At 36.0% G+C, this 23827-nt stretch overlaps 1 protein-coding gene across 1 annotated transcript; it reads left to right on the forward strand.

Moving 5' to 3' along the window:
* The first annotated feature begins 727 nt into the window (after positions 1 to 727).
* LOC144433319 (uncharacterized) lies at positions 728 to 23442 on the forward strand. The gene is made up of 19 exons (XM_078121630.1): positions 728 to 1659; positions 2764 to 2883; positions 3511 to 3696; positions 6014 to 6229; positions 7334 to 7448; positions 8789 to 8887; positions 9322 to 9471; positions 9974 to 10065; positions 10565 to 10623; positions 11231 to 11662; positions 11941 to 12050; positions 12613 to 12690; positions 13014 to 13235; positions 13775 to 13939; positions 14264 to 14440; positions 15582 to 15731; positions 16558 to 16665; positions 17847 to 17987; positions 18882 to 23442. The coding sequence occupies exons 1-19, from the start codon at positions 728 to 730 to the stop codon at positions 21822 to 21824; spliced, it is 6495 nt and encodes a 2164-aa protein (XP_077977756.1). The 3' UTR covers positions 21825 to 23442.
* The last annotated feature ends 385 nt before the right edge of the window (positions 23443 to 23827 follow it).

Raw genomic sequence — 23827 nt, forward strand, 5'->3', positions numbered from 1 at the left:
GTGTGTGTGTGTGTGTGTGTGTTTGCATGCTTTTGTACATGTGTGAGTAAAATTAGGCATACGAATTTAGATCAGCAGGTGTACATGTTAAAGATGGCCAACCTGAGCCACTATTTGAACTATAATAGTTCTATCATATCTGATATCACTGTCCTTTAGGATTTCTATAAGACTTCCATAGTTCTATAGGATTCCTTTGGGATTCCAAAGGGATTCCAGAAAAGGGGGCATATACAGTAAAATCTTTAAATTTTTCATTTATGATATTTACCTAAGGAATTTGAAATTGTTTGTAATTTGGATAATATTAATTTTGTCTTTAAAATAAACATATTTTTATTTCAAAATGTTTGGAAATATATTTATAATTACCTAGATAGAAAATGTCATGACATAATTAGATTTAACTGAGACATCTTTGATAAGCAATAACCAAGTGTTACTTTCTGTACTGTGACAGTAAATAAATATGAAATGTTTAGTAAACACTATTAGGATGGGTTCAGATTGTCTTAATTTCCTTTTACATGTCAGAGTAGATCAATGTGTGATATTGACAATTTATTTTCTTCCATTGCAGCACCATGATGTACACTGGATAGGCTGTTATTGACTGGAAGCTGATAATCAGTGATTCTTTAGGAGCTGCCTGGTATGGTTAACGGGAGAGATTCTATCATGTGCAGAGTAGTGAGCCAAGTTGTGAATCCACCATTGTGATTTCACTATGTTTAGTGCAGTGAGCCGAATTGTTGGCCAAATTTTTGGAAACACCAAAAATGGAAATACAGCATCTCCAGACAATGTAACTGTTGATACTTGCCATGGAAGTTTGTCTGAAAACTCTGCTGCACATGTATGTGCAAGGAATGACAATGATAATTATTCCAAAACTACACAACAGAATGAGTTGACATCAAGACATTGTGATTCAAAACATGTGTTTGGGTCAGATAATATAGAAAAGCATGAATCGATAACACCAAATGGTGTGAGTACAGAGGCTCTATCAGCTAATATCACTTCAAAGCAATTCACTGGTAAAGTGACTCATTTACACACTGGGTATGGTTTGATTGATAACGAAGTGTACTTCCCATTTGATACCATTATTGGAGGAACTACCAGACCCCAGGTTGGAACTCGGGTCCATGCTACAGCACATAGGGAACACTCTCGTGGAGGGTGGGTGGCAAGCAAAGTCATGCCTATTGTAGAATGGGATTTGTCCACCAAAGAAGTGTCTCCTCCTGTCATTGAAACAATTGTTGGAACTGTCACAAAGATGTGCAGAGACAACACGTACGGTGTCATCAATGACAGCATAACATTTACTATTCATGTACTACCAGATGGTTATTTACCGTACCGTGGAGACTGGGTGAAGTGTGAAACCCAAAAAGATGACATCACACTCACTGTTACTGCCGTATCAGTTAAACCAGTGCGTGAACGGTCCTTTGATGGTGAAGTCACAAGCTTTCATCGCAAGTATGGTGTTATTGATGGAGAGATAGCATTCTCAATCTTTGCCTGTCCAACAAACTTTCAGCCATACATAGGTGACAGAGTAGAAGGGACAGCAATTGAAAGCAAACAGATGTGTGGAAACTGGAGGGCACTGTCAGTAAAACCAAAGACAACCAAAGATACTTTCAGGTAAAAGATTTAGTTTACTTTGTAAGAGATAACATATTAATATCAATAGCAACAAAGAAATTGATGCAATAATATTACTAGTAGCAAAGAAAATTTCATATGGCAATAAACTAATTCGTTGGGTGATTGGATGAAATTTTGCCATTTTCATTGTTTGTTTTTTGCTTAATTTAGAACTGTCATTCTGAATTTATGCAACTGTTAGTAAAATTCAATGTATAGGAAAGATTTTGTATATAAGCCGATCCCAGTGATATGTAGATTTCATGTATGTGATCAAAATGACAAGTTGACCCATTAGCCTCTAAAGCAGGTAACACACTGTGGAAAGTCTTACTTGCGATAGCTACTAGTGCAGTGTTCAGTAGATTGTTGGCAAAAATCATGTGTACTATGGGCTGAAAAGCGATTATTTTACTGCCAGCAATCGACTGGGTGGAGGGTCTATGGTTATATGCCCCATAATATGGTCTTGGAAGGAGCCAGGAGCGACATCATGTTCTTTGAAAAGACACTTGTAATATAATTTCCAGTGGTGCAATAAAATAGGCAGAATTGCTGCAATTACGTGAAATGTGTTGGCACTGCCATGTTGAAATGACGTCATGCCAGTCACATTTGACGATCGAGGCAAAAAACTTGTCGCAGTGTGCTACATACTTCCAATGGCAAAAAAAACGCCAACCATCTTCAGTGACGCAGTGACTGCAAGTAAGAATTTACGTAGTGTGCTACCCACTTAACAGGCCAGAAGGGGTTGTCGATGTTGTATACTGGGGTAAGTTTATACCATTTAAATGTTATGAGCAGACATTGTTATATATTATCTTGTGAACCTGTGAATTTTTAGGACCATATCTTAGACACCAATTAACAACACATTAGTGTGTGGATTGTTTTTGGGGGAGGGGGGGGGGTGCTTTGTCTTTGAACACAGAAGACTTGTTAAGCAATAAAATACACAAGTCTGATTATTTATGGTGTCACTCACATTCTGCTATGTTGTAATTGTTTACCGATGCTGATAGACGCTAATCTTTGTCAAGCTTGTATAAAACATACAGATACTACTAATTGCTGTTATTAATATTATTATTATTTCAGCCCAACTGTGAAACACATTCAAGAGTTACTGAGTAACAAGAATGGGATTTCAATCTCAGAGCCCTTAGAATTTGGCAAGATGAAAGTTGGAGAAGAGAGGTATATCACGGTATGGCTAAGGTATGACAAATACGATTGTGTCGTTTTAGCCAAAAGTAAATTTTCCTTTAGTACTAGATGCAAGTTGCTAGAATTTAGTCAAATGTAAAATATTTTGATGATGATACGAAAATATTCTATCATCATCAAATTGTTTTCATATCCTTACAAACATCAAGTTATGAAACTATTTATAGTAAATATTTAACCCCTCAATAATGTACTATAATAGACCTGCTGCTGATTCCAAGATGCATCGGGCATCTCTGCATACAGTGCAATGTATTCTGACATACATGGGGAGGGGGGGGGGGGTGCTACTCAGGGGGTTTGTTGTCTTCTGACCATACCCTGGGTTTACCAGTCAAATCCTCGTCTGTCATTGGTGGTGTGCAGTCTTTTTTCTATAAAATCACTCACAAAGAGTTCAACCTGTCTTTCCATGATTTCATGATGAAAATGTTATTTCAAACGTAAGAAAGACAAAACAAGCTTAAACATACCAACATAAACAAGTCACATCGTTGTTTTCTTGGAATTGGAAAATTGTCCATAGCATGTGATCTTCCTTGTGCATTGAAATCCAGTGACAATTACGATATTTTTCATTCAGTGAAAATTTAAAAGAGTATGATTTTCTTATCATAGGAATTGTGGTTTAGTGCCCCAGACTTTGACAAAGTGTCAGCTATGTAGCTTGGACAATCAGTTGTCATTTGAAATTCCCCAACTCACTGGTGTATACAGATTAACTAAGTCTGGAGACCCTACCAGCCTCAGTTGTGTTATACAACCACAGCTTTCAATATATATCAACATTTCATGCAAAGCCAGGTAAGTAAACATATCTCTTCTCAGTCCCAACTTTACAAAAAAATATGAATCTCAATTGTTGTACATGTATATTACCAAAAAATCATGAAATTCAGTGTAAAATATGCCCAATTCATAATAGTATTTTGAAAAAAAAAAGGCCAAAAGCATATTTTCAGAACAAAGGTTGACTTTTGACTTGATAAAAGTGAAAAATCACATGTTTCAATTGATGGTATATTTATTGGACTGTGGAAAATACAAAGTATGTAAAAAAAAAATCCATGAAAAATGGATGGTTTCAACAAAACTCAACTCTAAAGGTTTCCAAAAATTCTGACTAGCTTAAGCCCTGTTAAAAGAATCATCAGTCAGAAAAAAATCACATATTATTTTATAGCTCAGCTGCAACATGTGGTCAGTCTGTATAACACATCTGGTCCAGCTATTGTGTCCATTAAAAGCAACATCCATTATTCTTACTGTTAGGAACAGCTTTCTCTGCTGTTAAGTGTTTATATTATTATGAAGCTATCCTATGTCACCATCTGTGTACCTTAACACACAAGACTACAACAACAACAAATTGCCAATGGATGTTACTTAGCCTCAAACTAAATAAAATTCTTCAGTTGACATTTTAATCCTAGTCACATCTGTACACTTGTCTGGCATACTTCAAATCAAATATGTTTTGGTTTATGAATTTTGACTTATCTAGGATATTAGGGAGAATGAAAGTACAAAATGTACATGTATTACACAATCAAGTTTTAGGGTGGTAAGGGTGGAAGACCTATCAGAAGTGCAAAAAATAGAAAGAAGGCTGTATACTCATGAATGATCTCGATTTTTACCCCCAGTGATGAAGTGGAAGTATATGTTATTTGCCAAATACCGTTCCATATCTTGCTGCGAAAGGTAATTTTTTCTGGTATAACGGAGAGCTGGAGGCGAGCCGTTATACCAGAAAAATTACCTCAAGCAGCAAGATGTGGAACAGTATTTGGCAAATAACATACTTATACGTCACCTGCGACTATGAATTCATTTTTGAATGTCTAAAAATGCTGTTTCATTTTAAAATAAAATCACTTCCGCATTATACTGTTGAGCGTAGTATCATGCACCTCTCTGATAACTGCAGTGCGGTTGTTTACATGTCAGCCTTAACTTTATCATCCAATCAGAGTGCGCGTTTGCTCAGTTGTATGACGTAATGTTTACTATTTGCATATCGCTCAGCGATATATTCAAACTTATAACCATCAGCTGAAAAATGAGTGCGTCTTTGTTTTGCGTACTGTATTCCATTAAATGTACATAAATGTTCGTGATATGCTTTGTTGTTCTAGTTAAGCAAAAATTACACCCTCTGTGGTGGTAATTTTCATATCCTTCATAAATTTAGGAATTCATGTTTACGATCGCGTGATGACCGTGCGTTCGCCGTCACTGGACTTTCACGGTTGTGTGTGGAATTTTTGACTATTTCCCTGTGACATGAAAAGTACAGTTCAAAGACTTGTTACAATGTATACAACGGTGATATTTTGTTCGATTGACCACAAATTTGGCATTGGAAATGCTTGTTATAGCTCAATCTCTAGTTGTCTGCTAGATTTGTTTACGTGATACAACAAGCAAAAATACGGCTGTTGGTGAAAAATACGCCTGTGTATCTGCAGGGCTCTCGACCAATCAAAATGCGAGATTGGTGACAGGTGACGTATAAGGGGAGTTATTGTATGAATGAGTTTGTCCACATGTCTGTCTGTCTGTCTGTCTGTTTGTCTGTCTGTCTGTGCCTGGCAAGTATTACATATCAGTGACATGCACAAACTGATTCCTTTCAATTTGGAAAAAAAAGGACTCAGGTGCCATGCGATAGATGCACGTTACTTACTTTTGCTACCTTTCATTTCAAATTAGGGGAAACATACATGTATGTGTTGTAAAAATCCATCAATTGCACAGTAGCTCAGGAACTATATAGAGACCCAGTTCACATTTTTTGACACAACCTTCCTGCTGTTATCAATAGACCTTGGTGTAAACATTTAGGTCAAATTAAAAACAACAGCAATGAACTGTTTCCTCCATTAGACTGATACATGCTATCATAAGTAACTGGGATGGGAGTTGGAAGGTTAATTTTCTCAAAGAATTCTTGTTTCTTGCAAGTCATATGTCAGATTTATGTGTGTGTGTATGTGTGTGTGTTGTACTTGTGGATTTACATTTGGGTGTATTCTAAGTGAAGGGATTGAGTGAATCACTATCGTAGATTCGTAGCATGCAGCATCTAAGGAATACTTGAATACATTTTCGTTGCCAGGAACATGGGAAAGCATAGTGAACTGGTTACTTTTCACTTTGACAATTTTGTGATTGGGAGGCATGTCAGGTTTGAAGTGGTAGACCCACGGCAATTAAAATTGACATGCAACTCAGCTCCATTTCAAAAAAGTCTACGATACAAGAAGTTTGAAGATTCAGTGAGAAAAGGACTACCTAGGGAAAGATGGGTCATACCAGGAGAGAGACCCATAATGTAAGTTGTATTATCAAACGTAGATCATATCATATGTCATATCATATATCACATCATATCACATCATATCATATCATATCATATCATATCATATCATATCATATCATATCATATCATATCATATATCATATCATATCATATCATATCATATATCATATTATATATATATCATATATCATATATTTCATATCATATCATATCATATATCATATCACATCATTATATAATACAATATATCATATATCATATCATATCATATCATATCATATATATATATCATGTACTGAATATTTATGCTGAGAGCCCAATGTTGGTCTTTTGACCTCTTAAACTTTCAAATTAAATTAGGTATCTTTTCCTTTCCCCTCAGGTTCTAAGATTGCAATCTGTACATTTATGCTCTTTTAGTTACCATTTACAGATTATTAGTCTCCAATTGGCACAGCCTGGATGGAGCTATAGGCGTGACCCAAGTCTGTCTGTCTGTCTGTCTGTCTGTCTGTCTGTCTGTCTGTCTGTCTGTCTGCCTATCTATCTGTCTGTCTGTCTGTCTGTCTGTCTTTGCATCTGTAGACATTGCTGATGTTATGAACTTGCCAGTAAACTGTAGGACCATATTGTAGACACTCATTCTCAGCACATTACATATAGTGTTGGAACGTGGATGCTATGTTTTTTGAATGTAGAAGAATTCACTTACTGTAAACCATATTGAATTTTGAGTAAAAAAAAAAGAATATTTCATCCAGGTTCATTGTTATTCTTCAGCCATTCTGAGTTGTGTATAGTCTGATGTTTGGCACTAACACATTGACTTATGACATCCTGCAACTTAGATTGTACATACATTTTATTCAAGTACATGTACATTTTTGGCATTTGAATAATTTTTACTTATGATTTAACACAGGACTAAAGTTTTATTCTTCTTGACAATTTCAAATAATTCTGGCTTAGTAACCATGAAACAATATATGAATTTAGTGCAAGTATAATATTTGCTGGTTTTATTTTATATGTCTTTTTTCTTTCAACTTTGTGAGTACATGCTTGACAACAAGTGCCTATGTTATTGTAGCAGTGTTCTTCTTTGGTCCTTTCCAGCATGAAGAAACTGATGTTACCAGTGAAGCTTTCTCAGTATTCTATACCAGAAGACCTAAGAGAGTGTCTCATTGAGAGACAACAGATCATTACTATCAGATCTGAGCTTACACAGGTAATTGTAAAATTCTGACACTTACCAGTGAGGGCAGTATTGTGATTCCTTGATGGCACAAGGGCTGGTGTTCCTGAACAAAACTTTGATGATGGCTTGTATAGGGTGTAGGGTTAATTGTCAGCATTATTAATAGTCAAGTGTACCTTGCCAAAGTGACAAGAAGAAATTGTGATATTATCGTAAGTGTATTTGTAGTACAAAAAATGCAAATACAGATGGAAATTGTATTTGTACTCATAGCGTTCATATCTAGGTATTTGTAGTCTCTGTCTGACTAAAATCTGTCTATGTATTTGTAGTCTACCTGACTAAAGTCTGTCTAGGTATTTGTAGTCTGCCTGACTAAAGTCTGTCTAGGTATTTGTAGTCTCTGTCTGACTAAAATCTGTCTATGTATTTGTAGTTTGCCTGACTAAAGTCTGTCTAGGTATTTGTAGTCTGCCTGACTAAAATCTGTCTACGTATTTGTAGTCTCTGTCTGACTAAAGTCTGTCTATGTATTTGTAGTTTGCCTGACTAAAATCTGTCTAAGTATTAGTAGTCTGCCTGACTAAAATCTGTCTAAGTATTTGCAGTCTGCCTGACTAAAATCTGTCTAAGTATTTGTAGTCTGTCTGACTAAAATCTGTCTAGGTATTTGTAGTCTGTCTGACTAAAATCTGTCTACGTATTTGTAGTCTGCCTGACTAAATTCTGCCTTGGTATTAGTCTGCCTGACTAAAATCTGTCTAAGTATTTGTAGTCTGTCTGACTAAAATCTGTCTAAGTATTTGTAGTCTGCCTGACTAAATTCTGCCTTGGTATTAGTCTGCCTGACTAAAATCTGTCTAAGTATTTGTAGTCTGCCTGACTAAAATCTGTCTAAGTATTTGTAGTCTGCCTGACTAAAATCTGTCTAAGTATTTGCAGTCTGCCTGACTAAAATCTGTCTAAGTATTTGCAGTCTGCCTGACTAAAATCTGCCTAAGTATTTGTAGTCTGCCTGACTAAAATCTGTCTAAGTATTTGTAGTCTGCCTGACTAAAATCTGTCTAGGTACAATGTACTTGTAGTCTGCCTGACTAAATTCTGCCTTGGTATTAGTAGTCTGCCTGACTAAAATCTGTCTAAGTATTTTTGTAGTCTGCATAAGTAAAATCTGTCTGGGTATTTGTGATTTGCCTGACTAAAATCTGTCTACGTATTTTTGTAGTCTGCATGAGTAAAATCTGTCTGGGTGTTTGTAGTCTGCCTGACTAAGGTTGAGACTGAATGGAAGATTGACTGAAAGAGATAAAAATCATAAATGTAGATGTATATTATAGAAATCAAAAATTATTTATTTTTTATGTCATTAGGAGCTGTGTATGCAGAACTATGCAATTACTTTCTCAACTTTATTGCATTTGGAAGAAATACAGATGGAAATTGATATTCGAGACTTTGATCTAGAAAAGGTAGGATGATGTACTTGTAGTCATTATTTAGGTCAAGGAAGGCATGCAATTTCATCCATTACATTTACATGACATGGAGTATTCAGAACTGTAATTGTTTTAGTTGTCCTAAAGTGGCATGATTCAAAATAGGTGTATTATTTGGTCAGATAACAACTTAAAGATATTTTTGTATGTTAGATAGTTGTTAACTCTGCCAAGTTCTGATTTGTGAAATTAAAATCATGTATACTACTACAGTGTAATAATCTACTATGTTCAGAATGCTGTAGTATGATGTTACAGTGTCAGTCCTTACTTCAAAATAATGGAACGTCTAAATTTGAAAATATCTTTATATACCACATGCATTCATATAATACTGTGTTGATATCAACACACTTCTGATTTCAACAAATTTCATTTCATTGACGTGATTTACTGTCTTATTGCAGGCTAGCTTGAAGCCAGTCTATGGTTATTTGGCATTAGAAGTTCCTGGTTTGGCTGAGGGAAGACCATCAGTGATGATTGGTGATAAGGTGATTTTATCCATACCAGATGGTCAGGCCAGTTGCCCTGAGTATGAAGGCTATGTACACGAAGTAAGTGAGATCTGTGTGTTCATTGGCGATGGTGTCCATACCAGATGGTCAGGCCAGTTGCCCAGAGTATGAAGGCTATGTACACGAAGTAAGTGAGATGTGTGTTTTCATTGTTGATAGTGTCCATACCAGATGGTCACCCTGAGTATGAAGATGATGTATATACAAAGTAAGTGTAATATATGTGTTGATAGGTGATAAGTGTCGACACCAGGTTGTCAGGACAGTTACCCTATTTATAAAGGCTCTGTCCATGAAGTCAGTAACATGTATGTGTTGGTAATTAAGTGATCCTTAGTAACTGTAATGATAATGGCCATATATAATCATAGCAACATCATCTCATGCCTTTTGTATAATAACAACATGCCAGCACAGTGACTATATTTTTTGTAGGCTCTGGTGATTGAAGTAAGCAGAAATAAAAGTATAACATTGCATCTGCATATGTAGGAATTTTGTGAAATTGTTGTTAAGTATTACATTGTATATTTAATAACAGGTACTAAGAGAAGATTTATTGTTGAAATTCAATCCTGAATTCCATGCCACGTATCAAGGAGAAGAATACAATGTGATGTTTACATTCAGTAGGTGAGTGAGTTCGTTTACATAGTGTATCCATAGCAACATGCATGCTTATATACATATAATGCTGCAAAACAGCATGCCCTTGATGGGAATGTAGTTGGTCAACATTTTTTCTGGTTTTGCCCAATCTCCAAATATGGAATACTACTTTGTTATACAACTTTTAAGTACGTCTTACTCAATTTTCTGTTTACGTTATCTTCTCCCCTTTCCTATACAGTGTGTTTAGTCTAGTAGTAGAACGTGATAGTTCATTACATACCCACCAAAGAGCTAGTGATTAAGCAAATCATATATTTCAGAAGTGTCATTTTCCCAAAATAATTTGTTGAGTCCCCCCCCCCCTCCATCTGCATGTGAATTTTACTCTCACTCAGTTTATTTTGACTCTGTAATACCAATACTTATTTTGAAATAATGTGGTAAATCCAAACACTGTTAATTTCAAGCACCCAAACTGATGTCTAATTTCCTTACAATCTGATAATTTCCACGATTTCAGGACCTCTTTACGTCGATGTCATCAGGCTGTAGAGTTTGCCAAAAATCTTGGTGAACAGGGTAAGAGAATCTCCATGTTTTCAGATATGATAAACATATGAATTGGCAGTATAGTGTCTGAGTTTATACTGTAGACAGTTAGACAAAGAGGACAATGAACCAAAGAGTAGAAAATTCAATTAGGTTTCGAACAGGTCAATAGCTTTAAAGTGGCCATATGGATGAGAAATTGGTATTTATTTTAATTGATAAATAACTATTACTTTATTTTTCAACTTGAAAAAGCAATGTGAAACACAATATACAAAGTTTGTCTTTGAAGCTCAGAAAATGTAAAAGATTTTAAAATGTGCGAAATGTGTGTTATAGTACTTACAATAACAAACAGTTTACACTTTCTGTAACTTTTTGCAATTTATTGTATTTCACATTGCTTTTTCAAGTAGAAAACTAAAGCAGTTATTTTAATAATTAAAACTCCAAAATAAATACCCCAATTATTTAATTTATTCTATAAATTTAGCTTTTTTGGCAGTGATTTCAAATTTATATTTTGTCTCAGTATTATATTTTGTAATTTACTTTCTGACGACATTACATATTTTCATCATTGAAAATATGCAATTAGAGACTGTGCCTTCGTTAAAAGACAAATTTTTATCAACAGTACTTTTCCCCACAAAGACTTTAACTGGGTTGCCACAGTGTAGTATCATGTTTGACACTCAGCATGAGAAGAAGAAGACTATAGTCTCCAGACAGGACGATGACACCAAAGTCAAACCCAAACCCAAACAAAGGAAGTCAGAACATCCGAAGAGTAAACGAAAGAAGAAAAATGCCTCTAAAGAAACTTTGAAGAGCAAAGCTGCTGAACAAAGTGTTCCTGGTATGAAAGCTGCACTGGATGTTGCAATGAATAGACGGTTTGTAGTACCTATTGTCGAAACACCAGTTGATCAACCTGGTGCTGGTGGAGATGGTCACAAGAGGGCGCACTTCTACAATACTCAACTCAATGCAAGGCAGAAGGCTGCTGTGATCAAGATTTTGAGGGGACACTGCAGACCCACACCATACATTCTATTTGGACCACCAGGTAGGATTGATATATTTGATTCAGTACAACTCGTGTAATGCGTTAGTACCGTTTCTGAAGAAGGCAAGTGATTACAATTTTCAAATACTAAGCTTGCACAAGACATCTACCTATATAGAACAATAACATGAACTTTGAATAATCTTTAGAAGTGTGCCATAACTAAATGCTTGAAGACATTGTGGATATCTGAATGCTGTGTAAGTACTTTTTTTGGTCAATATTCTGAAATTAAGTGGTAATTATAAGAAAGTGTACACTGTCATATCTCTTCATAGGTACTGGCAAGACAGTGACTTTAGTGGAAGCTATCCTGCAAGTATTTCAACACATTCCATCGAGTAGAATTCTAGCATGTGCTCCATCTAACAGTGCTTCTGATTTGCTGGTAAGATATTATGCTTCTTGTAACAGTGCTTCTGATTTGCTAGTAAGGTGTATTGTTTCTTATAGCAGTGTTTCTGAATTGCTGCAAAAGACACAGTGCATTTCGAATCATAAAGTTCTGATTTGCTGATAAGGCATATTTGTATTCCATAACAGCATTTCTGATTTGCTGGTCAGGAATATTTGCATTCCATAACAGCATTTCTGATTTGCTGGTCAGGAATATTTGCATTCCATAACAGCATTTCTGATTATATGGTAAGGCATATGTGCATTTCACAAATTTGTTCTTGAATGCATATTTTCTATGGTACAAATGTTTAAAGTCATATTACTTAATCCATGCTCAAAATTTGTTTTTTTGCATGTCTGAAATATAATGGAGAATATATTGTTCATATTTCCATGAATTAATTTGACATTAAAATATAGTTACTTTGGAACGGTAAATTGTTTTGATCCGTCTATGATGGACTTTGATCATGCAATGATTAAAATATAGTCTGAAATGTAATCTATTAAACCTGTTGATTTTCAACAATACTTTGATTGTTTGAATATAGACAGAAAGATTACATGCAAGTGGATTACTACAGTCATCCGACATGGCCAGACTCAATGCATTCAGCCGAAAAGAAGAGGTAAGAAGTGCTATCAGTCACTCTTTTAGCTTGACCCATTGCCTAAATTGTCAATCCAGAATTTGGTTGCCACACTGTCAGTTACAGTTCATACAGTTATTGAGTGGATGTGTTTGAGTTGTGGGTGATCAGAAATATGTAAATTAGCTGAATTCAAGGTGATCACTGGGTGCATGGCGCCCATTGTGTGTTCTTGTATTTTGATTGAGATTCAACCTAATACAATTTTATGACTTTGTTTTCTCTCACTAGTCCCAGAAATTGTCTAATTTCACTGATATGTATGTCATCCAAGTTTTTACAACTTTGTTTTCCTCATGCAGACTATATCAGAAACAGTCCAGCAATATAGTCACGATGGAAACAGTTTGACAATAGTTGCCCATCACAGAATAGTGGTCTCAACGTGTGTAACAGCTGGTATGCTGTATCAATTGGGTTTGAAATCCGGACACTTTACTCACGTATTTGTGGATGAGGCAGGACAGGCTACAGAACCAGAATGTGTTGTACCTGCAGGACTGGCAGTAGGTAACAAGGGTCAGGTAAGCCAGAATTCTTGCAGTGATACATCTTACACCTACGGCTGGTTGTTTTTAGCTAGAATTATTACTACACTTACAGCTGAAATCTCTACTTTCAGAAAAGCAATGACTTTGATATTAACACTGTAACTATTTTACCTTGAAACCCCTTTTTTTTTTATATTTATAAGATTTTTATTGGTAACTTCAGTTGTTTACAATATAAGTTGCTCTTGTATTACATAATAAGATGGTGTATTGTTATCCATTTGTTACAGTGCCTTTCAAGTTTGTCTTTGTTAACAGCTATAATATACTCACAGTGATAATTGTATTTTACATGGTTCAAGTATAGTGCAAAGTGCGGTTTCAAGTTTTTCATCTTCATTGAGTAAATGTGTCTCTTGGCCAACAGAAGCAAGTGGTTATACAGATTTGTGAAAGTTATGTTTCCAAATAATATCTCACTGAGGGAGGGCAGGTCGAATAGAGTAAAGCAATTCTTGAAACAATTTAAAAAATCTTGCCAAAACTTTTTGAAACCCCTTTTACCATTATAGATAGTGCTTGCAGGAGACCCACTACAGCTTGGACCAGTATTAACCAGTAGACCAGCTATTAGGTTTGGTTTAGGTCTCTCTCTGTTGGAAAGACTTATGTCCAGGCCACTCTATATGAGAGATCCTGACAAGTACACAACCAATGGCAACTACAACCCTTTCCTTGTGAGTAACAAGTATATTATGCTCATTTGTTTTTGAAGACACGAGTTGTACTGAATCAAATATATCAATCCTACCTGGTGGTCCAAAAAGAATGTATGGTGTGGGTCTGCAGTGTCCCCTCAAAATCTTGATCACGGCAGCTTTCTGCCTTTCATTGAGTTGAGTATTGTAGAAGTGCGCCCTCTTGTGACCATCTCCACCAGCACCAGGTTCATCAGAAACAATTTAATTACAAGAATTAAGGCCTGGTGGTGCCCATTGTCCATGGAGAATCCTGTTTTAATTTAGATGTTGTGTAACCTTTCACTACATACCATTTTACAGGTTACAAAGTTGGTGGACAATTATAGATCTCATCCAGCCTTGCTAAGTCTACCTTCACAGCTGTTTTATCATGATGAACTTGTACCTAAAGCTGATCCAGAGCAGAGAGAATGTTTATGTCAATGGAATGAGTTGCCAAATAAAGAGGGATTTCCAATCTTATTCCATGGAATTAAGGTATGGAATTAGTTACCAAATCATTTACTACAGATTTAGGTTCAGCAAAACCTTGTATTAAACTCTGTAAATCTTTCGAGGTATACCACACACTTATATATAATATATAAGATGGGCCCTATTTATAAGTCCACCAGCAGGAGGACTAGTACAGTGGGCTATGTCAATCACCCCTATGTGTTCCAACCAACAGATCATTTCCAGGGTATTACAATGAGAATCATGGAAATTAAAGAAAAGCCACACTACATGTAATGATGAGAATGACTTTGACTACAGATTGCCAAGGTCATAGTATTAACTCATTTTACAATATGTCTTTTTGTCAAAGTGACTGATGAGAAGTTAATAAATGAAGTCCAGCTGTTCTTATTTATAATTGTTTTTGAGTCACACTTTTCAAAATGATTGATTGGAATCTAATAAATACAATGAAGGCTATTGGATTATACTTGATTGACGCAGCAGTAGAAATTGATAGACAGAATATTGGTATATTATAGTATTAAATCTTCCGCTTAGTGGTCTAGTAATTCACAGATGGCAGTTTGGGGATTTTTTTTCTGTGTGTTCAAAATTGACATGCTACTTTCATTCTTATTTTATCTATACTATGTGCACTCTGACATTTTGTTCAGAAATGGATTGGTAAGAAGCTGTAGATTACTTCTTATAATCCTTATGAATTCATCGGGGAGAGTTTGATGTATAGAAATAAAATGTAATAAATATATTGTAAAGTTGTCCTGCTCACAACTATATTGTACATAGATTGAAGCTTATGAGCATGAGAATTAATCAACTCTTTTTTTCATAAAGTTTAAGGACTTGGTTTCTGAAATGGGGTGGCAGCTTTAAAGGGTTAATATCATAAATGAACAATGCACAACAACTCAGGCAAATTTATGAACGGAAAGAAGGGCAATCACAGAATGAAAGATAAAAAAAGCCCAAGAACTCTCTTAAGTTTAGGTGACTTGATGGCAAAATGTCAACGTTAACCAAACAGACAGGCTGTGTAGCGGTATGTTGGTATTGGAAGGATATGAATTTAGTATATAGAGGTCCTTGAATTGCATGCACTTTCATGAAGCAAGGAGTGGACTACCCTTCATAACTATGTGTTCATGTGTGTGTGTAGGGTGATGACTTAAGAGAAGGCAATAGCCCATCATGGTTCAACCCAGTCGAGGCAGTTCAAGTGATGAAGTACCTGAAATCTTTGCTGTGTAATGATGTACGTCCTCTGAAATATAGTGACATTGGTGTCATAACTCCCTACAGAAAACAGGTAATTAGATCATATTCCTCAGTATTTTTCTTCATTCAGTCAAGTGACCTCAAAGGGACCTTGTCACTACAAGTTGCAGATTAGTGTATTTTCCAGTTGAGAGAAGACAACTATTGGAGAATAATATAATTATGCGAGAATGGTCAAGGACTCTGGATTCATACTTATTAATGAAAATTTCTACTCACAGTCAAAACATTTCTTGGAAGTGAATCCCAAATTTCCGCTGACGTCTCATCAACATCGTCAGGGGTGTACTTCACTTCCAAGAAATTTTTGACTCTGTGAGTAGAAAGTTTCATTAATAAATTAATACACTTATGCCTGCACAGGCTGAAATTCTGATAGAGAAAATGGGAAAAAGAATGGAGATATTGAATATTTTGACTCATATTTCAATCACTGTACAACCACTGATGTAAATACGTGATATTGTAATGGAGAATGCCCATGGCTCAAATTCCATATTTACTGTTCAAATGCATACAACTCGACTTGTGTATGGTATAATAAAACATTTTCAGCAAAGGCATATCATCCTAACATAATGTTTATTTTTCGTAAATTTTGAGTACCACGTAATCTTTGAATGTCAGCACGTTTTTGTTGTTGTTGTTGTTGATGTTGTTTTTTGTTTTTGGGGTGGGAGAAATACGATTCAATACATTGCATGATTGCAGGATACAAATGTTCAGGAACATTTAGTATTATTCACTGCTATGTTGATTAAAACTGTTATCAACTCGTAACATGGAAGACAAATATATTTATAAACTGTGTTTATAATAGTTGATATGAGATTGTCAAGTCTGTCTTGTTTTTGTAGGTTGAAAAGATTCGTCTATTAATCGATAGTTTGGGAATGGAAGACATCAAAGTTGGCTCAGTTGAAGAATTCCAAGGTCAAGAGAGACTTGTCATCATTATTTCCACCGTAAGCACTATTTAAGAATTATTATGATGTAGATTGGATAGCAAAATTATTGATGCCATGGTATGTATATGCTGTTATTTGTACTTCCTGGTTTGGACAAACTTTTGGAGAACATATTTAAGACATTGTGTAATACTGTTCTTGTTCTTGTAAACATGTATGAAGGCCACAAGCATAACATAAGTGTTATTTTCTTATAAACCTGATTTTGAAGGGAACACCATTCCAGGAAATAAAGGCATTTTCGTAAATTTTGGGTTCTGGAGAGTTGTGCCATGATTTACCAAGCAACACCAAATTGAATCTTGTTGCACATTCATTGTTCTATGACTGTCTTAGCAGGGATCCGGTGGTGCCTCATGATAGGAGTCAGCAGACATGCATAAATTATGTATATCTACTAACTGGACCACTGCTAGGTATATGAATGTGGAATTTGGAAACATGTTGAACTTAGCTTTCCTCTGTTGAATCACAATCTTAAAAAAAAAACCACCAGATGTGGAGTGTTGTCATTACCATTGCTCAAACCAAATACTCATTTTTGAGAAATTCATCATATGAAAAGTCATTCTCATCCATGTTCAAACTGTCAAGTAGGACTTTTCAGTTGAAAGAATAATTAAACAATAATGTACGCCCTCCCAGCCCATAATGGACAAAAGCAAACTTTGAATGACATTATGGAGTGCAAAGTTTGCTTGAGTCCATTATGGACTGGGAGGGCGTACATTATTGTTATTATTTTATAGTTTTGCCAATTCCAGCGAATTTGTAGACAGAGAAACGCAAAACAACGTATAATATACACAGCGCTGAACATCGTCTGCCATGTTCGGCCCGGAAGCTGAATACTAATCATAGCGACACACGTACGTACACGTACACACACATATACACTTCAATGAACTGCTGTGAACACAAATTTGTTTCATTTTAATTTTAATCTTTTTAAAAAAAATTCTTATGGTGTTTACCCCATAATTTCCCTGTTCTCAAATACCCACACCTTTATTGCCTTACGGACATAAGCTTGTATTGTTATGCTCGTTTTGGGGCCGCGATGCCCAATAACAGAGTACATTATCAGTAATAATGTACAGCGATGACGTCACAAAATTCACTGGAATTGGTAATGCTATAATATAATAAAATATAACGTATTTGTTTTCCATTTCCAGGTAAGGTCAACTGAAAATTTGGTTGGCTTTGACACCAGACACAACCTTGGGTTTCTTAGCAACCAGAAACGATTCAACGTAGCTATTACTCGTGCCAAGGCATTGCTTGTTGTCATTGGAAATCCTTATGTGCTTGTCCAGGTAGGCAAGAAGCTGATGTGAAATCATGAATTACGTCATCTTTAAGCAGAACTTCAGATTTGTATGTGTCAAGAACTGTCCACCTGGAAACGAACCACTTTGTCCTTGAAGTAAAGATTGTTTTTAGCACAACTGAACTGAGGTTCAGCATGCTATAGGCATCAATATTTGCCTGTGTGCATGTATGTGTGTGTGTGTGTGTGTGTGTGTGTGTGTGTGTGTGTGTGTGTGTTTGTGTGCGTGTGCGTGTGCGTGTGTATGTGTGTGTGTGTGTGTGTGCAGATGTATGTGTGTGTGTATGTATGTATGTGAACAATTTAAAGTGAGAAACTGATGGATCGTTTGATTTCAAATTTGGTAGAGACATTGCTTATGGTGTGTAGATGCAAAATTGTTCAAATGAAATCGATCTGATCAGTGCTTTTTAAGTTACATCCAAAAGAGAGATTTTCTGTCAAAATAGGTAATCTCTTACAGTGGAAGTATTTTTATATAATGTTACAAATCACTTGGCTAAAGTTCATGGGATGTTCCATTATCCTGTAGGGATGTTTTTATGTTTGAGGTGTGTTTCTCTCACTGTATGTGTATGTCAGACATTGGATTTCAGTTGTGCACATTGCCATTGGCAGTACTTTTATTGAAAAAAACATATAGTAATAAATCAGCTGTGTTGATTTGTGTTTGAATTTTACTACTTCTTTAAATTTGTTGAAATTTATGATTCAAATTTCATGATAATAAATACCCTACTCAATTACATTTTAATCAGATATCGATGCTTGATCAAACATTTATGTATTTGTGAATTCTGTTCTGTTTCCTAACTTTTATCTCATCTATCTTATCAAGCAAATCATGAAATGAGTTTTTGTACCTTTTGGCCACTTGCAGGACTACCATTGGTTGAGTTTGCTTCACTACTGCATCAAAAACAATGCCTACATTGGTTGTGACTTACCAAATCTTGATGAAGAATTTGCCGAAAAGATTTGTAGTAGTATGGAGAAGAACTTAAAAACAGAAGGTGAAGATGATTGTGTGAACCAGGTATCTTCTAGTGAAACTGTTGAAGTGATTGAAAGGGAGAGTGAACTATTACAGCATTATCCAGGAACAAAAGTTAGTGGAGACCAGGCTGAGGGAAGCGAAGGACAACACCAGGAAGACAGTGATGTATTCCAGATGGAAATGAACCATGCTGAGCAGGTTCCTTTGAAGAGTGATACAGGAATGCCTGTAAATGAAACTGATCCAGTAACACTAGCTCTAAGGTCAGAGGATTCAGATAACCAGAGTAAGGAAAAACAGGAAGGAAAGGATCCGCCGATGGAGAGGAATGGTGTTGATCAGGTTGTTACCAGTGACACTATTGCAGTGATCATTAGGGACACTGATACAGTACATCTCATGCCAGGGTTGGAGAGTAAGGAGAACCAAAATAAGGAAAAGGAGGAAAATAACGATATAAAGAAGAATGTTGGTGATGGAAAAGGTCTCCAGGAAGATGACAGTGCTGATAGTGTCAGTGAAGATGACACAAGCCCTGAGTTTACCATGGATACATCTGAAAATGCAGAGTTGGGCAGTAAGACCACTGGCACAGATATTTCTAGAAGAGATGCAAAAGTATCAGAAAGTGGGGATTGTAGAGAAAAGAAGAGTCTTGCTGATGAAACCTGTGTTTCAGCTGTTGTCATTGAAACTAACCAGGAGGACAGTGAGATACTAGATTTACAGAATAATACTAGAAATGTTAGTGAAGAACTGTGTATAAACAATGAATCTAGTGTGGACAGGATGTTGTACCACACACCAAGTGGACAGCAAAATGACAGGAGTTATGACTGTGTTAGAAGTTGTCAGAATTCAGATGATGACAATAATGAGGAAAGCACTGAAGAACTGAGGAATGGTGGTCTGTCAAGGAGCTATTCACATGTGTCTGATTACACAGTGACATCGCCAGAGTCTCAGAGTCAAAGAAGTGATGTTTGCATACCAGGTACAGTGTATCATGACAATGCTCGGGCTGAAATTGATCTACAAAAGGATGAAATAGATAATGTTCAAGTATGTGCAGAAGGAGAATGCAAGACTTTGAAAAATAGTATAGGGATAGAAATTAGGGATAGCAGTAATAGAGACATGGTCGCTGGAAGAGTATCTAAGGAAGATATGAAAGGAACAAGTTGCGATGAGCAATCTATAGGTGAGGAAAGTATTTCAGATGAAGAGGAGGTAATGATATTACCTAACTCTGGAGAAGACTTTGGTGGTGGTAGTGATGATGATGATGATGATGATGATGATGGTGATGGTGGTGGTGATGTTTGTGATGGTGGTAGTGGTGGTGGTGGTGGTGATGATGATGGTAAAAAGGAGGGGGAGGTTGAGCATAATAGTCATTGTGGCTCTAGCCCTCGAAGAGCCAGTGATGTAGGGACTATCACTTCTGATGAGTTAGATGAAAAAAATGTGATCAATCCACAGATCTTCAAACCACTGGCTTCCCTAGCTGAGTTAAAGGATTACAGAGACAACATTATATCTAGGAAGACAGGAGGAGTGGAAGTCAAGCTACAGGATAGAAAAGATAAAATAGTCTGCACAGGAGAGGCTCAGACACAGCCATTACAAAGGAACACACAAGGAATTATGGGTTCCCTGAATTACAGAGATAATGTACAGACACAACCATTACTTTGCAGAGATACAGTAAGTGACAAGAAGAGCAGTCCACAGGAAGAGGAGATAGGATTGGAGTATGCCGATTATGAAACTGAAATGATGCCTAGACCACTGTCTCTTGAGAACCGTGTATCTGTACCTGCTATTGAAAGATGGGATGAAGACTGGTATGAACAGAGGCAAAGTCAGCTTGTACATTATAAAGACGTTTTGTATTCAGGTGGTGTCACTGACAACGCAACAAGTCTTTCTGTTGAAGAAAGAATTGACCTACATAGAGTAGATACAGATGATATCAAGTTTGAAAATTGTTTGTCCGATTCGAAAGGTCAGCTTGGGTTGATTGGACAGGATGCAATACGGCGATCAAAGGATATGCCACAACCACGTCATATCCAAACTGTCAATAATGATTTACAGATTTGGAAGCACCCTTACAATAACACTGAATTTCATTCTATTTCTGACCATACCCAAGATGTTGTTGATGACCAAATGTCAAGTGAGAATAAGAATGGCAGGTTTATGTATCACTCAGATGACTGGAGAAAAAGAGATGTCAGACCTGTGATGGGTGATACGAGTTTTACTCCACAGAAGAGAAGCAATGAGTTGTTTAGAGTCAAAAGTGATGTGGGTAGTTCTTTCAGTGGTTCTTTAAGTGAAGACACTCGTTCTCAGATAAATATATCTTGCAAGGCGTCAGACAATCAGAAAGAGCACAGATCTACAGGAAGTAGAGAAGACTTCCATGGATGCCAAAAATATCACTCGGGAGTGCATCACATGGTAGAAAACCTTCAGGATAAAAGGGTTAACCACATCGACCAACGAGAGCCAATTCAAATGAAGCAGGAAAATGACAAAACTCTAGTTAGTGTAGAAGAGAATGACACGTCTGAGTTCCCTGCAGAGAATAGCTCATCAATGCGGAGAAGATCAAAGAAAGGCTGCACTGTGGCGTGTAAATTAGGCAGACAGCATACAGGTTCACATGATAAACACCACGTTTATGAAGAGACCTATGCAAGCATTTCATTCCCATTAGACTCAAAATGGCATACTTTAAAGGATGGTGAGGACCCCTATGCTGATGTAGATGTCATAATTGAAAGTAGTTGCGATGAGTCGCTAAGTGATAACTAATTGAACTGTGCAATGTCTGACAAATTATATAAATAGCAGAAGCCTGTCATCTGTTTTCAGATTGCTGACATTTTGTTATTTCATATTCACTTCATCAGACAGACCTCCAGTGATTAAAAACAGTGGTGCTATGACAGTCTCAGACAGATCTCAAAGGATAAACATAGTGGTGCGACAACAACCTTGAATTTATTCTAGAATCAAAATCTTTCATCTATTTTTTAGAGTGCTGATGTTTTTTATTTCTTTCTAATGAAAAGACAGACTTCCAAGGATTTCTTTATTCATTTAGTTCTTTTAGACAGTGTAAAATTAAATTGGTTCTTAATTTGCTTACTTTTATTATTTTTACATGACCTCTCATGTTTTTATTTGGTATCTTAAGATTGTGAACTGTCAAGTTATTTTTAACATACTTAATATGTTTCTCCTTTAATAAAAACTCCTATTGCACTTCCACTCTACTTCACCTAATCAAACAAGAACTGCCTTTAAAAAAATGTTGAATGTTATAGTACCTTGTCTCTAAAAAATGACTGAAGTTTTTATGCAGTTTTCTTTCCATATGAAGTCTGAAAATGATGTACATTGCATTATAGAGATACATGTATACTCATTGAAACACAAGGATAGTGATATTTTACAAAATACATGAAGAGTCACAGAAATGGCCATGTTGAGCAATTTATATGCCACTTTCTTTTGCACCAGCAAACTGGGGAGTCTTCTGTGTTCCATGTTATGCTATAAAGAACCGATCATCCCTGTACCATGCCAGTCTATGGAACCATGAGATGAAGCACAAAGTCTCCCTATATCAGTGTACAAATACAAAAAGCTCAATCATGTCAACAGATACCAATCTTATTTATTGAGCTGATATGTGCAGACTTAGCTGCTGACTGAATAATTTTCTACCCTCTCCATCAAAATCATAGTAGTAGAATGCTCGTTAAGGAAACATTTCCTGAATTCAGGTAAAATACAGCCATGGTCATGCTCCCATAGTGTATACACCCTAGTTATGTCTAGCATAGACTATTGACTATTTTCTGCCCAGAACTGTAGTTCAGTATTTTACTTACTTGCCAGGTCTTAAAGTAAGAATCCAGTCACATCATGCACATGTACATGATGTATTTCTGCCTTTAGTTATACATTTATTGCATACTGCAATCAACTAAGTGTCAGACAATTTAGTGAGGGTATGTGGTGTCATCACCAGAGGTTTATCTTAAACCCTTGCAGAAAATACCCCTCCCCAAGAAGGCTGAACTCATGCCAAGTGCAGTAACAACTTCCCAATACAAGATTTCAAAGTTGAGTAAAAGCAGTTATCAATACAAGTGTAGTAAGCCAGAAATAAGTCTGACTGGACTTTTCCTTAAAGCTGGTAGCAGTAATCAATGCAAGTGTTCTAAATTTAGAAACAAGTTTGACTGGACTTTTCCTTTAACAATACAGGGTGATTGGTTTTCATGTCATATGACACCTCTTTCTTTAATAATTTATATGTCTAATTCTTTGATACTTTTATATTTGTATGATTGTAGATTATGTTGTAGTGAAAGTATTTTTATGAAAGTAGTTTTTTAAATATATTATAGTTCGTTATGTATTACTGGTAGTTTTGTCACAATAGTAGTATTAATATCATCAGCGATATGATACTTTTTCATTATATTTCTATAGCTATGTATTTTTTCCACATTATTCATGAACAGCAATAAACTCTGCCCAATTTGTTGTTCCTTATCATTAATTCACTTTTGTATCACATTATGTATGCAAATAATGACATAATAATAATCCCCAAGACATAGTTTTCAGATTTATGGCTTTAACTGCACCTACACCATATCAAGATATGGACTGTTCAATGAAGTTTAAAATATTAAACCTGCAGTAACTGTAACTGCAGTGGGCCACTCTTTGTTCGATCAGACAATAATATATTCACTGCAAATTGTTAAAATACCAATAACTAATACGTTTTAATATAT

This window comes from Glandiceps talaboti, chromosome 1 (assembly GCF_964340395.1).
Source record: "Glandiceps talaboti chromosome 1, keGlaTala1.1, whole genome shotgun sequence".
NCBI classification, from domain to species: domain Eukaryota; kingdom Metazoa; phylum Hemichordata; class Enteropneusta; family Spengelidae; genus Glandiceps; species Glandiceps talaboti.